The sequence below is a fragment of the Oncorhynchus nerka genome, linkage group LG16 (genome assembly GCF_034236695.1).
Source record: "Oncorhynchus nerka isolate Pitt River linkage group LG16, Oner_Uvic_2.0, whole genome shotgun sequence".
Lineage (NCBI taxonomy): Eukaryota > Metazoa > Chordata > Actinopteri > Salmoniformes > Salmonidae > Oncorhynchus > Oncorhynchus nerka.
Genome location: NC_088411.1, coordinates 16,173,420 through 16,190,092, shown reverse-complemented (window position 1 = coordinate 16,190,092; position 16,673 = coordinate 16,173,420). Strand labels below are relative to the sequence as shown.

General features: G+C 47.0%; 1 protein-coding gene across 1 annotated transcript in view; it reads left to right on the top strand.

Moving 5' to 3' along the window:
• The window catches only part of LOC135561220 (unconventional myosin-XVB-like), a 37,493-nt gene that overhangs the window by 7,568 nt on the left and 13,252 nt on the right, over positions 1-16,673 (top strand). The window contains 13 exon segments of the mRNA XM_065002462.1: positions 155-250; positions 395-652; positions 758-835; positions 927-1,075; positions 1,176-1,221; positions 1,316-1,440; positions 1,651-1,765; positions 3,852-4,027; positions 4,157-4,247; positions 15,298-15,369; positions 15,507-15,564; positions 15,784-16,004; positions 16,077-16,312. Of these exon segments, the coding sequence (XP_064858534.1) occupies positions 155-250; positions 395-652; positions 758-835; positions 927-1,075; positions 1,176-1,221; positions 1,316-1,440; positions 1,651-1,765; positions 3,852-4,027; positions 4,157-4,247; positions 15,298-15,369; positions 15,507-15,564; positions 15,784-16,004; positions 16,077-16,312 (1,721 nt within the window).

Here is a 16,673-nt window from a genome sequence, read left to right as displayed (position 1 = left end):
ATTTAATCGAATGACAATATGCTAGATTGTGAGCTAGATTAGGGTTGGAGCGAAAACCTACAGGACTGCAGCTATCTAGAAACAGGGTTGGGCCGCCCTGTTCTATTGCATATTATATGCATTTATTAAACATATATTTACCTGTGTGTTGTAGGACCTGGGAGTGAACAGCTTTGAACAGCTGTGTATTAACTTTGCCAACGAGCAGCTGCAGCACTTTGTCAACAAGGCCGTGGTGACCCAGGAACAGGTCAGTGGGCCCGGGGTCAGAGTTCACAAGTCAAACAATCAGTAAAGTCATTGTGCGTCTCTAATAGTTAATGGGGTTGACATTCATGAATACTGATTAAAAAACGGTGGCGCTTGTGCGTGCATTTGTGTGTGTGTTCTCCAGGAAGAGTACAGTACAGAGCAGATCCAGTGGTACCCCGTCCCACTGCAGGACTTTCACTCCTGTCTGGACCTCATCTCCTCCAGACCACATGGTATCCTCCGTATACTGGATGACCAGACCTGCCTACCCCAGGCCACCGACCACACCTTCCTCCAAAAGTGCCACTATCACCATGGGAACAGCCCACACTACACTAAGCCCAAGATCCCTCTGCCTGTCTTCACTGTGTATCACTACGCCGGAGCTGTCACGTACCAGGTGGTTCTAGCTTCTTAAGTGTTTAGGAACCACTGAGTTAGGACATGTTGATATGGATGGACAGAGTGATGTTTTTTTTCTCTTTATGTTCCTCTCTCTCCGTAGGTCCATAACTTTCTGAATAAGAACCATGATCAGTTCCGTACAGAGGTGGTTGAGCTGTTTGCTAGGAGTAGACTGAAGGTGAACTTGTCATTCCTGTAGGCTTAAGGGGAATCAATCCATCACTCACTCAATTACCCATTCAATCAATCAATCGATCTCTGTATCTCAGATGGTGTCAGGGCTGTTCCGTAAGGTGCAGGATAATTACCTGCAGCAGAGAGAGTTGGGCTGGAGGGGTAAAGGTCACAGGCAACAGCCCTCCACGGTGGCAGCACACTTCCAACAGTCCCTGACTGAGCTCACCACACGACTAGAGAGGTCCGTTTTTTTTTACAAAAAGTCAAAATATATTTTCATTTTGTTTGCTGAGAGAAGCAAGGCAGTGGTGGATGATCTGTTTTTCCTCCCTTCCATCCAGGTGTAAAACCACCTTTATTCGATGTTTCAAGCCAAATTATGTCAAGGTGGGTATGCAACATTAAATGTAGCCAACTGCGCCCTTTCTAGGCCAAAAGTTACAAACCTATATGATCTCATATCCTGTCCGTCTGCCCTCAGCTTCCCGGTATCTTTGATGTGGACTATGTGTCAACCCAGCTGAGGCATGCTGGGATACTTGAGACCATCACCATCAGGAAGGAGGGATTCCCCATCCGCATCCCCTTCTCCTTCTTTATGGAGAGGTACTGGCCAAACCAACCAATGCAAACTAATATTCATTCACACGGTTTAACCACCATCCACACACATACAGTACCAACCGTACAGTATACCAGCATCTCACTGGGAGAAAGTCAAACTCGGAGCCAACCACCACTTGCTGCTTCATAGATCTCGGTGAGCTTCTCCTCAAATTATTATTATCCCTCCCGTCCCATCTCCCTCTTACCCAGGTATGGAATCCTCCTGGTGGAGCGACCAGCCACCATGTCTGATAAGGAGCAGACCGTGGCGTTGCTGAACTTTGTAGGGGCTGATGAGGGACAGTACCAGCTAGGACTCACTAAGGTACCTAAGAAGCCACTGTAACACTGTACAGTTGATTCATAGAAGAAAAAGAAGCTCTATCCAAGCAAGCCAAGTCTAGTATCTTTGACCAGGGTCTAAAGAGTAAACTTGATCGTGTGTGTGTGTGTGTGTGTGTGTGTGTGTGTGTGTGTGTGTGTGTGTGTGTGTGTGTGTGGGTGGCCCTAGCAAAGATTCAACATCTGCTTGAAAATGTGCATATCTCACAGGTTCTGAAGGAAATTAATAACACAACTGTTCAAGTGGTGAGAAAGTGGATATGCTTAAACACACACGTGACGTTATGGGGAGTGTTGGGCTAGTAACCGAAATGATGCAGGTTCGAATCCCCGAGCTGCCAAGGTACAAATCTGTCGTTCTGTCCCCTGAACAAGGCAGTTAACCCACTGTTCCTAGGCCGTCATTGAAAATAAGAATTTGTTCTTAACTGACTTGCCTAGTTAAATAAAGGTAAAATAAAATATATAAAACCTTCCTGAGCCAAAGAGAGGGGGGTTTGGGTGTCCCGGATGTTGAGTGGATTTACACTGCTACCAGACTGACTCGCCTGTTGAACATGCTCAACACTGACGATTCCACAGCTGGAAAACTACTACACCTACGGAGGAGGCCACGGACACGGAGGACAACTTCATTTTCCATTGGAGGAAGGCCAATGGAAAATTGGACACTTGTGCTGTGGGCTTTGGAGTCTGGTCAGACTGGCCGGACCTCAACGACCTGTGTAACAAGACTGGAGTGGAGCTCAGATGGACACGGAGCCAGTGACTGTGTTGTTGTGTAGGACCCCTGTGTTGTTGTGTAGGACCCCTGTGTTGTTGCGGAAGCTTCTGTCCCCCTGATGGAACATCTCATCCTACTCCTTGGTTTCAGATGGATGCAGCTACGACAGCACTGGACCGGCCTGCGTCTCCAATCTGGACTGTGCTGACCACTCGGTCTCCCATTCCATGTAGCACAATACTTTTACTGTTAAAGCTGCACGTTCTACCAACAAAATATAATCTAGCGCTCTGGTACTCTATGGTACTCTATGGTATTCTACATACATAAAATTCACAAAAGCTCTGATGAAGGCCATGAGACCGATACGTATGCTTATTAAAGATCAGTGATACTATCAAGAGCAGTGTGTGGTTTCCTCTTTCATTCATCTTGTTCAACTGTTGCCATGCAAAGTTTGCTCAGATTTGCGAGTGCCTTTTTGAATCAAATGTAATGAAGTCTGTTGCCAATGTTGTGAATGGTTGCTGTTCGTTGATAGTCGTGACAGATTTCTCGACCTGATAGCCAGCGTGGTGTGACAAGTTGTCTCACCAATAGCACATATCCATAAACATTGTTGACCCTGCTGGTCATCTATGAACGTTTGAACATCTTGGCCATGTTCTGTTATAATCTGGCCACCCCTCAGAGCCTGGTTCCTCTCTATGTTTCTTCCTAGGTTCTGTCCTTTCTAGGGAGTTTTTCCTGGCCACCGTGCTTCTGCATTGCTTGCTGTTTGGGGGTTTTAGGCTGGGTTTCTGTACAGCGCTTTGTGACATCATCTGATGTAAAAAAAAAAAGAAAAAAAGAAGGGCTTTATAAATACATTTGATAGATTGATTGATTGTGTAAGATGAACCTGGTTTAATGCTGATGTGTTCTCCTGTGTGCCAAATATGGCAGATGTTGTTGTGAGGGGAGGCGCTCATTTTGGAAGTTGGCTGCTCATTTGACGACTACATGGAGCAGGCCTTTGCTGACAAGCTTCTTAATTACCAGCCCCTCGTGGCAAAGCTCGGACAGCCTTGGGTGGAGGTGCAAGCTGCTGGCGCTGATATTTGGCCGTCTCGGCCACTTACAGAGGCTTGCAGTGCGTGGCATCCAGATTGTGGGCCTGCCAAAAACTAGGGCAAAGCAATTGGCTAGATACTGCTCTGTTTAAGCTGTCGTGGCAGCCTAGTTGTTTGGAGAAGGAGGTGCTTTCTGTACACTTGAGTGCCGTTGAAAAAGTTTGTATCCTTTTTGAATGTAAATTGGATTGGATTCAAATAAAGTATTTAATGTGTGGCGTGCGTGCGTGCAGGTGTTTCTGAAGGAGGTGCTGTACCAGCGTGTGGAGGACAAGTGGAACAGCACTCAGACCTGGGCTGCGGTTACCATCCAGAGGAACATCAGAGGGTTCATCTGCAGGCGCAACTTTAGGTTCTTCAAACAGAAGGCCATTGTCATCCAGAGCCACATACGAGGACATCAGGCCAGGTATGGAGAGATGAGAGAGAGATGTGTAACAAGGGAGGAGACAGAAGAAAAACAAAAAGTCTTGAGATTGAGATTGCAGTTAGTGTGTCCACCTGAAAGTGACTGACTGGTTCCCCCGTCTGTGTACAGGCAGTATTACAAGCGTTTGAGACTGTCCTTCACTCAGTTCTGGGCTGCAATGATGATCACCAGGAACACAATCAAGAGACGACAGTGGAGGGTAAGATACATGTGCACACACACGCACGCACACGTACGCACGCACACACACACACACACGCACGCACGCACGCACGCACGCACACACACACACACAGAGAAAATAATCAGCCTATCTATAACTGAGTCAATTAACATGTTACTTGGCAACCATATTATGTTTACAGCCTTTATAGATAGTGCTATAAATTCCTGCCTCAGTCCATTCTGTTGCACAACACCAATGGTAAAAGAACCCTATCACAGGTGTAAAGGAGGAATGTTTTTCCCCCTTCCCTCTCTCCCGCCCTGAAGTCGTTTCCCCCTTCCCTCTCTCCCGCCCTGAAGTCGTTTCCCCCTTCCCTCTCTCCCACCCTGAAGTCGTTTCCCCTTCCCTCTCTCCCACCCTGAAGTCGTTTCCCCCTTACCTCTCTCCCCGCCCTGAAGTCGTTTCCCCCTTCCCTCTCTCCCCCACCCTGAAGTCGTTTCCCCCTTCCCTCTCTCCCGCCCTGAAGTCGTTTCCCCCTTCCCTCTCTACCGCCCTGAAGTCGTTTCCCCCTTCCCTCTCTCCCGCCCTGAAGTCGTTTCCCCCTTCCCTCTCTCCCGCCCTGAAGTCGTTTCCCCCTTCCCTCTCTCCCACCCTGAAGTCGTTTCCCCCTTCCCTCTCTCCCACCCTGAAGTCGTTTCCCCCTTCCCTCTCTCCCACCCTGAAGTCGTTTCCCCCTTCCCTATCTCCCACCCTGAAGTCGTTTCCCCCTTCCTCTCTCCCGCCCCTGAAGTCGTTTCCCCCTTCCCTCTCTCCCGCCCTGAAGTCGTTTCCCCCTTCCCTCTCTCCCACCCTGAAGTCATTTCCCCCTTCCCTCTCTCCCGCCCTGAAGTCGTTTCCCCCTTCCCTCTCTCCCGCCCTGAAGTCGTTTCCCCCTTCCCTCTCTCCCGCCCTGAAGTCGTTTCCCCCTTCCCTCTCTCCCACCCTGAAGTCGTTTCCCCCTTCCCTCTCTCCCACCCTGAAGTCGTTTCCCCCTTCCCTCTCTCCCACCCTGAAGTCGTTTCCCCCTTCCCTCTCTCCCACCCTGAAGTCGTTTCCCCCTTCCCTATCTCCCACCCTGAAGTCATTTCCCCCTTCCCTCTCTACCGCCCTGAAGTCGTTTCCCCCTTCCCTCTCTACCGCCCTGAAGTCGTTTCCCCCTTCCCTCTCTCCCACCCTGAAGTTGTTTCCCCCTTCCCTCTCTCCCACCCTGAAGTCGTTTCCCCTTCCCTCTCTCCCGCCCTGAAGTCGTTTCCCCGTTCCCTCTCTACCGCCCTGAAGTCGTTTCCCCCTTCCCTCTCTACCGCCCTGAAGTCGTTTCCCCCTTCCCTCTCTCCCACCCTGACGTCATTTCCCCCTTCCCTCTCCCCACCCTGAAGTCGTTTCCCCCTTCCCTCTCTCCCGCCCTGAAGTCGTTTCCCCCTTCCCTCTCTCCCGCCCTGAAGTCGTTTCCCCCTTCCCTCTCTCCCGCCCTGAAGTCGTTTCCCCCTTCCCTCTCTCCCGCCCTGAAGTCGTTTCCCCCTTCCCTCTCCCCGCCCTGAAGTCGTTTCCCCCTTCCCTCTCTCCCGCCCTGAAGTCGTATCCCCTTCCCTCTCTCCCCCGCCCTGAAGTCGTTTCCCCCTTCCCTCTCCCCGCCCTGAAGTCATTTCCCCCTTCCCTCTCTCCCCCTGAAATCGTTTCCCCCTTCCCTCTCTCCCACCCTGAAGTCATTTCCCCCTTCCCCTCTCTCTCCCACCCTGAAGTCGTTTCCCCCTTCCCTCTCTCCCACCCTGAAGTCGTTTCCCCCTTCCCTCTCTCCCGCCCTGAAGTCGTTTCCCCCTTCCCTCTCTCCCACCCTGAATTCTTCCCCTTCCCTCTCTCCCGCCCTGAAGTCGTTTCCCCCTTCCCTCTCTCCCACCCTGAAGTCTTCCCCTTCCCTCTCTCCCACCCTGAAGTCTTCCCCTTCCCTCTCTCCCACCCTGAAGTCATTTCCCCCTTCCCTCTCTCCCACCCTGAAGTCATTTCCCCCTTCCCTCTCTCCCACCCTGAAGTCGTTTCCCCCTTCCCTCTCTCCCACCCTGAAGTCATTTCCCCCTTCCCTCTCTCCCACCCTGAAGTCATTTCCCCCTTCCCTCTCTCCCACCCTGAAGTCGTTTCCCCCTTCCCTCTCTCCCACCCTGAAGTCATTACCTTCCATGTTTTGCCTGAATCCTCATTGAATGCATCTTGATACTGTTGTTGTACCATAATATAAAACCTTACGTAGTCTACTACTGTAGTTTAATCCTATGGCCTTGGTCCAGCGTGGTAGCCTAGCTGTTTTTACGTTTAACTTTGCTATATTGTTGCCTTGGTAAAGTTTTGCAAACAGTATGACTGTTGCTTTGGTACTATCTGTTGGTGTTTGTTACTCATGTTTATATTCCATGGTTAAATAAATAGCCCTGGTTCCTTTTCAGATTCAGTAGACTTTGGACTCTGAGGAGTTGACTGTGTGAGAACTTTAGTTTTGGAATAAGTTCAAGTATTTCTCATTGTGTTGACATAGTAACTGTTTGGAAATCCATATCTTTGTGTTTGGGGAGGGCCAAGGCGTCCATAGTTCCGATCCGTAGGTTACGATACAGTCACTTCCTGTGAGGAGAGACCCTTATAAATTCTACAAGGAGTGTTCTAGTTTCCACGGCTACTAAACTAGGATGTTAAGAAGTTGGGACTGATTTTATATCTACTTGTTAATAAATATATGGGTGTGGATCCCTTCTGTTTTAAAAGAATATTACTTGACTAAGTTGTCCACTCAGTAACTTACCTGGCAAAAACGGGTGACTTTGCCCATGTAGTTACAGGAATTGTGTACTTTTGATCCTAGAACTGATCTTTGGGATGAAAGGCGTAAGTGAATTGAAGTGAATGTGTCACCAGGTAGCCTGCTGTGCCCTCAATGCGTCACTGCCAGGTAATGGGATGGAAGTAGGGTGTGGTCACCCATGTAAATATTTCAGCCCTCTCCTCCTCCTCCAATTGACCTACATTTACCACGCCCATTCTCTCTCTGTTTCCTGTTACACACAGACACACACACACCTCTAGCCACATACTCCTATTGTTTTCGGACTTCAACCCCTATTACTGCAATAACAGGCTGTAGCATCTCTCCTTCTGTCTGTCGGTCTGTCTCACTCTGGAGTAACTCTTACACCTCAGGATTGTTGACAGGTAGGCTCTACTATTTATAATTCATTATCATGTCGTTTTTTAAATACTTTGATATTAGTTTTCTTCAGCTCAAGGCTTTATTTATTATTTTGTCGAATGAAGACTGAATGAGAAGGGGGGAGAGAGAGGGTGAAGGCGAGATGGAAGGGTATACTGTTGATAATAGGTTTATAGGTTTTGCTATGTTACCATGGATGCTTTATTGGGAATTTCTATTCTTCCTCTCTTTATACACTACATATACAAAAGTATGTGGACATCCCTTCAAATGAGTGAATTTAGCTATTTCAGCCACACCCGTTGCTGACAGTTGTAAAAAAAAAAAAAATTGAGCACACCGCCATGCAGTCTCCATAGACAAACATTGGCAGTAGAAAGGCCTTTTTTTTTTTTTTAAGAGCTCAGTGACTTTCAATGTGGCACTGTCGTAGAATGCTACCTTTCCAACAAGTCAGTCACATTTCTGCCCTGCTAGAGCTGCCCCGGTCAACTATAAGTGCTGTTATTGTGCAGTGGAAACATCCAGGAGCAACAACAGCACAGCCGCGAAGTAGCAGCACGCCGAGTGCTGAAGCGTGTAGCGCGTAAAAATCGTCTGTCCTCGGTTGCAACACTCTCTGCTGAGTTCCAAACTACCTCTAGAAGCAAGGTCAGTACAAGAACTGTTTGTCAGGAGCTTCTTGAAATGGGTTTCCATGGCCGAGCAGCCGCACACAAGCCTAAGACACCATGCCCAATGCCAAGCGTCGGCTGGAGTGGTGTAAAGCTCGCCACCATTGGAGCAGTGGAAATGCATTCTCTGGAGTGATGAATCACGCTTCACTATCTGGCAGTCCGACAGACGAATCTGGGTTTGGCGGATGCCAGGAGAACGCTACCTGCCCGAATGTATAGTGCCAACTGTGAAGTTTGGTGGAGGAGGAATAATGGTCTGGGGCTGTTTTTCATGGTTTGGGCTAGGCCTCGTAGTTCCAGTGAAGGGAAATCTTAACTCTACACCATACAATGACATACTAGACAATTCTGTGCTTCCAACTTGTGTCAACAGTTTGGGGAAGGCCCCCATGTTTCAGCGTGACAATGCCCCCGTGCACAAAGCGAGGTCCATACAGAAATGGTTTGTCGAGATCGGTGTTGAAGAACTTGGCTGGCCTGCACAGAGCCCTGACCTCAACCCCATCAAACATCTTTGGGGTGAATTGGAATGCAGACTGTGAGCCAGGCCTAATCACCCAACATCAGTGCCCAACCTCCCTAATGCTCTTGTGGCTGAATGGAAGAAAGTCCCCACGGTAACATCTAGCTGAAAGCCTTCCCAGAAGAGTGGAAGCTGTTATAGCAGCGAAGAGGGGACCAACTCCTCTGGGGCGGCAGCGTAGCCTAGTGGCTGGAGCGTTGGACTAGTAACCAAAAGGTTGCAAGTTCAAATCCCCGAGCTGACCAGGTACAAATCTGTCGTTCTGCCCCTGAACAAGGCAGTTAACCCACTGTTCCTAGGCCGTCATTGAAAATAAGAATTTGTTCTTAACTGACTTCCCTAGGTAAATAAAGGTTGAAAAACCCTTTTGGAATGAGATGTTCGACAAGCAGGTGTCAGAAACATACTTACTGCCTTGGTTTAAATTATTAATCCAAATTCTTATTTTAGTATCCTTTAGTTTCCTTATTATGTGCTGTTCATTGAATTTCTTTCATTTAGTGTTATTGTTTTATGGAAATTGGACTACGGACGCTCTTGCCAGGTGAGAGATAGAGAGGCTATTTGTCTGCACTTATCACCCGTTACTTAATACCTATATTGTTTAATAAGTCATGTTTAGCTTCATCAATGTAATTGTCTGCATCATTTCCAATCCCCATATATGCTTTTTGTAAATATATACAGAACCAGTCAAAAGTTTGGACACAACTACTCCAGGGTTCTTATTTATTTTTACTATTTTCTACGTTGTAGAATAATAGTAAAAATATCAAAACTATGAAATAACATATGGGATCATGTAGTAACTAAGAAAGGGTTCAACAAATCAAAATATATGATATATTTGAGATTCTTCAAAGTAGCCAACCTTTGACTTGATGACAGCTTTGCACACTCTTGGCATTCTCTCAACCTGCTTCATGAGGTAGTCACCTGGAATGCATTTCATTTAAAAGGTGTGCCTTGTTGAATTGTGGAATTCCTTTCCTTAATGTTTTTGAGCCAATCAGTTCTGTTATGACAAGGTAGGGGTGGTATACAGAAGATAGCCCTATTTGGTAAAATACCAAGTCCATATTATGGCAAGAACAGCCTAGTGGTTAGAGCGTTGGACTAGTAACCAGAAGGTTGCAAGTTCAAACCCCCGAGCTGACAAGGTACAAATCTGTCGTTCTGCCCCTGAACAGGCAGTTAACCCACTGTTCCTAGGCCGTCATTGAAAATAAGAATTTGTTCTTAACGGACTTGCCTAGTTAACACCTCGCGTCGCGGGGAACACCTCGCGTCAACAGGTTAAATAAAGGTAAAATTAAAATAAAATAAGCAAAGAGAAACAACAGTCCATTACTTTAAGACATGAAGGTCAGTCAATGCTCAGCATATGTGGGAACTCCTTCAAAACAGTTGGGAAAGCATTCCAGGTGAAGCTGGATGAGAGAATGCCAAGAGTGTGCAAAGCTGTCATCAAGGCTTTTTCTCCTGTTTAACACTTTTTTGGTTACCTCATGATTCCATATGTGTTATTTCATAGTTTTGATGTCTTCACTATTATTCTACAATGTAGAAATGAGTGAAGATAAAGAAATACCCTTGAATGAGTAGGTGTGTCCAAACTTGACTGGTACTGTACATTTATTTTACAATAGTTATATATTTTCGTTTTTTTAATCCCATCTTTCAGCTACCCTCATCCCCTCCCATCTATCTCTGAAGACCATACGTTTTTATTTCCATTTACCATATATTCTTAACTGTGCTGTTTCAGAGAAGTTCAGAACCTATAGTATATACATTCTACGGACCCAGTATATTTTACACGACTTATCTTGTTGTTTTGAGTCCCTTCCTTCAGCTTCACACAACCCCTCCCGTCTCTTAACACCATCCGGTTTTGGATTTCTATTTGCCATATATTTTTCAACTGTGCTGTGATGCTTCACCAAAAGTTCTGAACCTTTCTATTCTCATAGTTTCTCCAGATTGTAAATTAAAGATAAATATTTCTGCTAAAAGTATTATTATATTATTGATGATAAGAGCGTCTGCTAAATGACTTAAATGTAAATGTAAATGTAATGACTTGAATCACCCAGCAGAGTTGGCTCCAGGTAAATGTTGCAATTCTTCAGCCATTTCTGAAAACTTTTAAGTTTTGAATCCGATGTTGTTTTGTGTATCAGCTCATAAACTATGTGACATTTGAACTTTGTCGAGTGGATGAATAGACATTACCAAAAATGGTGGATTGCAGCAAAAGTAATCAAGGATTAAGATACAGCTATTGTAGTACACTATCGCTTTAAATCAGTCATCAACACAGACATAGTTGACATGTTTCGTAATCTACCACCCAGCAATCACATGAGCAAATCTCTTAACCAGGCAATTACATTCTGTGTGGGTGTGTGTGGTGGGTGGACCTGGCATCCTTTCACTCCCTCCTCTCTACATTTTCCTCTTCTGTCTCTGCTGCTAAAGCCACTTTCTACCACTCTAAAGTCCAAGCATCTGCCTCTAACCCTAGGAAGCTCTTTGCCACCTTCTCCTCCCTCCTGAATCCTCCTCCCCTCCCCCCTCCTCCCTCTCTGCAGATGACTTCGTCAACCATTTTGAAAAGAAGGTCGACGACATCCGATCCTCGTTTGCTAAGTCAAACGACACCGCTGGTTCTGCTCACACTGCCCTACCCTGTGCTCTGACCTCTTTCTCCCCTCTCTCTCCAGATGAAATCTCACGTCTTGTGACGGCCGGCCGCCCAACAACCTGCCCGCTTGACCCTATTCCCTCCTCTCTTCTCCAGACCATTTCCGGAGACCTTCTCCCTTACCTCACCTCGCTCATCAACTCATCCCTGACCGCTGGCTACGTCCCTTCTGTCTTCAAGAGAGCGAGAGTTGCACCCCTTCTGAAAAAACCTACACTCGATCCCTCCGATGTCAACAACTACAGACCAGTATCCCTTCTTTCTTTTCTCTCCAAAACTCTTGAACGTGCCGTCCTTGGCCAGCTCTCCCGCTATCTCTCTCAGAATGACCTTCTTGATCCAAATCAGTCAGGTTTCAAGACTAGTCATTCAACTGAGACTGCTCTTCTCTGTATCACGGAGGCCCTCCGCACTGCTAAAGCTAACTCTCTCTCCTCTGCTCTCATCCTTCTAGACCTATCGGCTGCCTTCGATACTGTGAACCATCAGATCCTCCTCTCCACCCTCTCCGAGTTGGGCATCTCCGGCGCGGCCCACGCTTGGATTGCGTCCTACCTGACAGGTCGCTCCTACCAGGTGGCGTGGCGAGAATCTGTCTCCTCACCACGCGCTCTCACCACTGGCGTCCCCCAGGGCTCTGTTCTAGGCCCTCTCCTATTCTCGCTATACACCAAGTCACTTGGCTCTGTCATAACCTCACATGGTCTCTCCTATCATTGCTATGCAGACGACACACAATTAATCTTCTCCTTTCCCTCTTCTGATGACCAGGTGGCGAATCGCATCTCTACATGTCTGGCAGACATATCAGTGTGGATGACGGATCACCACCTCAAGCTGAACCTCGGCAAGACGGAGCTGCTCTTCCTCCCGGGGAAGGACTGCCCGTTCCATGATCTCGCCATCACGGTTGACAACTCCATTGTGTCCTCCTCCCAGAGCGCTAAGAACCTTGGCGTGATCCTGGACAACACCCTGTCGTTCTCAACTAACATCAAGGCGGTGGCCCGTTCTTGTAGGTTCATGCTCTACAACATCCGCAGAGTACGACCCTGCCTCACACAGGAAGCGGCGCAGGTCCTAATCCAGGCACTTGTCATCTCCCGTCTGGATTACTGCAACTCGCTGTTGGCTGGGCTCCCTGCCTGTGCCATTAAACCCCTACAACTCATCCAGAACGCCGCAGCCCGTCTGGTGTTCAACCTTCCCAAGTTCTCTCACGTCACCCCGCTCCTCCGCTCTCTCCACTGGCTTCCAGTTGAAGCTCGCATCCGCTACAAGACCATGGTGCTTGCCTACGGAGCTGTGAGGGGAACGGCACCTCAGTACCTCCAGGCTCTGATCAGGCCCTACACCCAAACAAGGGCACTGCGTTCATCCACCTCTGGCCTGCTCGCCTCCCTTCCACTGAGGAAGTACAGTTCCCGCGAAGCCCAGTCAAAACTGTTCGCTGCTCTGGCCCCCCAATGGTGGAACAAACTCCCTCACGACGCCAGGACAGCGGAGTCAATCACCACCTTCCGGAGACACCTGAAACCCCACCTCTTTCAGGAATACCTAGGATAGGATAAAGTAATCCTTCTCACCCCCCTTAAAATATTTAGATGCACTATTGTAAAGTGGCTGTTCCACTGGATGTCTTAAGGTGAACGCACCAATTTGTAAGTCGCTCTGGATAAGAGCGTCTGCTAAATGACTTAAATGTAATGTAATGTAAATGTGTGTGCTGTCTAACCCACCCACACCCATCAATACACTTCAGATAATCTACAGTTGAAGTCGGATGTTTACATACACTTAGGTTGGAGTCATTAAAACTCATTTTTCAACCACTCCACAAATTTCTTATTAACAAACTATAGTTTTGGCAAGTTGGTTAGTCGGTCATCTACTTTGTGCATGACACAAGTCATTTTTCCAACAATTGTTTACAGACAGATTATTTCACTCATAATTCAGTGTACCACAATTCCAGTGGGTCAGAAGTTTACATACACTAAGTTGACTGGGCCTTTAAACAGCTTGGAAAATTCCAGGAAAGGTCATGGCTTTAGAAGCTTCTGATAGGCTAATTGACAGCATTTGAATCAATTGGAGGTGTACCTGTGGATGTATTTCAATGCCTACCTTCAAACTCAGTGCCTCTTTGCTTGACATCATGGGGAAATCAAAAGAAATCAGCCAAGACATCAGAAAAAAATTGTAGACCTCCACAAGTCTGGTTCATCCTTGGGAGCAATTTCCAAACTCCTGAAGTTACCACGTTCATCTGTACAAACAATATTATGCAAGTATAAACACCATGGGACCACGCAGCCGTCATACCGCTCAGGAAGGAGATGAGTTCTGTCTCCTAGAGATGAACATACTTTGGTGCGAATCAATCCCAGGACAACAGCAAAGGACCTTGTGAAGATGCTGGAGGAAACAGGTACAAAAGTATCTATATCCACAGTAAAACGAGTCCTATATCGACATAACCTGAAAGGCCGCTCAGCAAGGAAGAAGCCACTGCTTCAAAACTGCCATAAAAAGGCCAGACTACGGTTTGCAACTGCACATGGGGACAAAGATTGTACTTTTTGGAGAAATATCCTCTGGTCTGATAAAACAAAAATAGAACCGTTTGGCCATAATGACCATCGTTATGTTTGGAGGAAAAAGGGGGAGGCTTACAAGCCGAAGAACACCATCCCAACCGTGAAGCATGGGGGTGGCAGCATCATGTTGTGGGGGTGCTTTGCTGCAGGAGGGACTGGTGCACTTCACAAAATAGATTGCATAATGAGGAGGTAAATTATGTGGATATATTGAAGCAACATCTCAAGACATCAGTCAGGAAGTTAAAGCTTGGTCGTAAATGGGTTTTCCAAATGGACAATGACCTCAAGCATACTTCCAAAGTAGGACATACAAGTCAAGGTATTGGAGTGGCCATCACTAAGCCCTGAACTCAATACTATCGAAATTTGTGAACAGAAATGAAAAAGCGTGTGCCAGCAAGGAGGCCTACAAACCTGACTCAGTTACACCAGCTCTGTCAGGAGAAATGGGCCAAAATTCCTATTGAGGGAAGCTTGTGGAAGGCTACCTGAAATGTTTGACCCAAGTTAAACAATTTAAAGGCAATGCTACCAAATACTAATTGAGTGTCTGTAAACTTCTGACCCACTGGGAATGTGATGAAAGAAATAAAAGCTGAAATAAATCAGTCTCTGCTATTATTCTGACATTTCACATTCTTAAAATAAAGTGGTGATCCTAACTGGCCTAAGACTGAGATTTTTTGTCTAGGATTTAATGTCAGGAATTGTGAAAAACTGAGTTTAAATGTATTTGGCTACGGTGTATGTAAACTTCCGACTTCAACTGTACATACATACATTCATATTGCAAGAATACACTATGGTACACTTACAGTGCAGTGACATGAGGAAGCACCTTTAGCTGTATGAAGCTCAGGCTGTAAACCATTAGATTACGGTGTGCATTCTGGACTCTGGTATCCGTGTGGCCTGTGTTATGGGCGGAGCGAAGGCAGCTGGGATATATATCAGGCTGTGTTTCTAAGAATAGGACTGGACTTTCTCTCTCTCGGTCTGTTAACCTGACAGACCTCGACATACCTGGCCTGAGCAGGTAGGACAACAACACCTGAGCGCAGGTACAGGAGAAACAGTGGAAGGTTTATTCAATACTTGAGAAAGGCTGGATTTAATTGAATGGGATTAAATGAACTTCAGATTCCTGTTTGTGTAAAGGTTTAACAGGTCTGTGATCATGTGTAGTCTGTTTGTTTCTTGTGTTATTGAAAGGAGGGGTCCTCACTCCACGTCAGTGCTCTGCATGTCCTGATTGTATGAAAACGAGTTCAGATGAGATGAGATGCAGATAGCTCAGGGCTGAACTCAGTCGAACTGGTGTGTGTGTGTGTTTGCTCTCAGGAACAAGAGAGGAACGAGAGGAGCACGGTGAAACCCACCACTGAGACTGAAGATCACACCTCCACAGGAATGGTAAGAGGTCACTACACCTGTACGAAATCTATTCCAATTAAAAGGTATTAGTAGATATAGAAATCAAAGCCATATGTTTAAAAGGAGCCTCTGGTCCAATAACGTATTCCTTCCTGATAATTCCCTGCCTTTTCCAGGATGTGGGAATGTTGGAGATCCCAGCTGAGCTGTCCGCCAGACTACGCAGCGCAGCAGGTGAGTGTGAGCAGCGCTGGGATTGGTGGAGATGGGTTGAGGGCATCTGGTATTGGCAACAACAACAAAAATGATGTCGATAATAATGCTCATATTTTGATGTGTAAACACAGCAGTGCAAGGTAAAGGGTGGGCTGTTGCTGGATTGGACCAAGGACTGCCATTGTTCTCTGGGGTCTTTTCTCTGTGTGTGACTGTAGTTATGTATCCTTGCACCAGGGCGGCAGCATGGCTCTGGGGTAACAGAGGTGGCGCCTCCACAGGTGAAAGCAGGACACGCCCTCACCCTGCCCCTCGATATAGACAGCTACCCCTTCTCACGATACGCCAACACTACGCTGAAGGATGGCTGGTGTCAGCCGCAGGGCTACTCCCTCCAGCGACCTCTGACCTATCTGGAGCCTGAAGACGCTTGCATCGCTCTGGAGATCTACAAACTGGTCAGTTCCACACACACACACAAAAACACACACACAATATCTCATCTCTTTAACCCTTGTGTCTCTCTCCAGATCCTGCGCTTTGCAGGGGACAGTGATCTGAGTGGCTGGCAGGAGCAGCTGTTGGGAAACTACATCGTGGAGCAGGGCCTTACCAGACCCCCCCTGAGGGATGAGATCCTAGCCCAGATAGCTTACACCACCTGGGGCAGGGAGTCAGAGGAGGGGTCCCTACGGGGCTGGTTGTTACTAGCCTGCTGCCTCAGTGCCTTCACCCCTTCCCCAGCCCTTGACAAATCCTTGCTCAAGTACGTAGCTTAGTGGGCAAAATCCCTTTTGTGTACCACCCAGCAATCACATTAGCAAATTGTGTAGGAATTGAGATTATTATATTTTTAAAACTTTTTAGTTTTAGCTACCATAAAAATATGTCCTCTCTTTGTCGACCATATGTGGTTAGTTGGTTTTGTCTGACCCGCTGCAGCTGTACATAGTCTATTGGTAAATAGCCCACCCATTTTCACCTACCTCATTCCCATACTGTTTTTATACTGTTTTTTTTATTTATTTACTTTTCTGCTCTTTTGCACACCAATATCTCTACCTGTACATGACCATCTGATCATTTATCACTCCAGTGTTAATCTGCAAAATTGTATTATTCGCCTA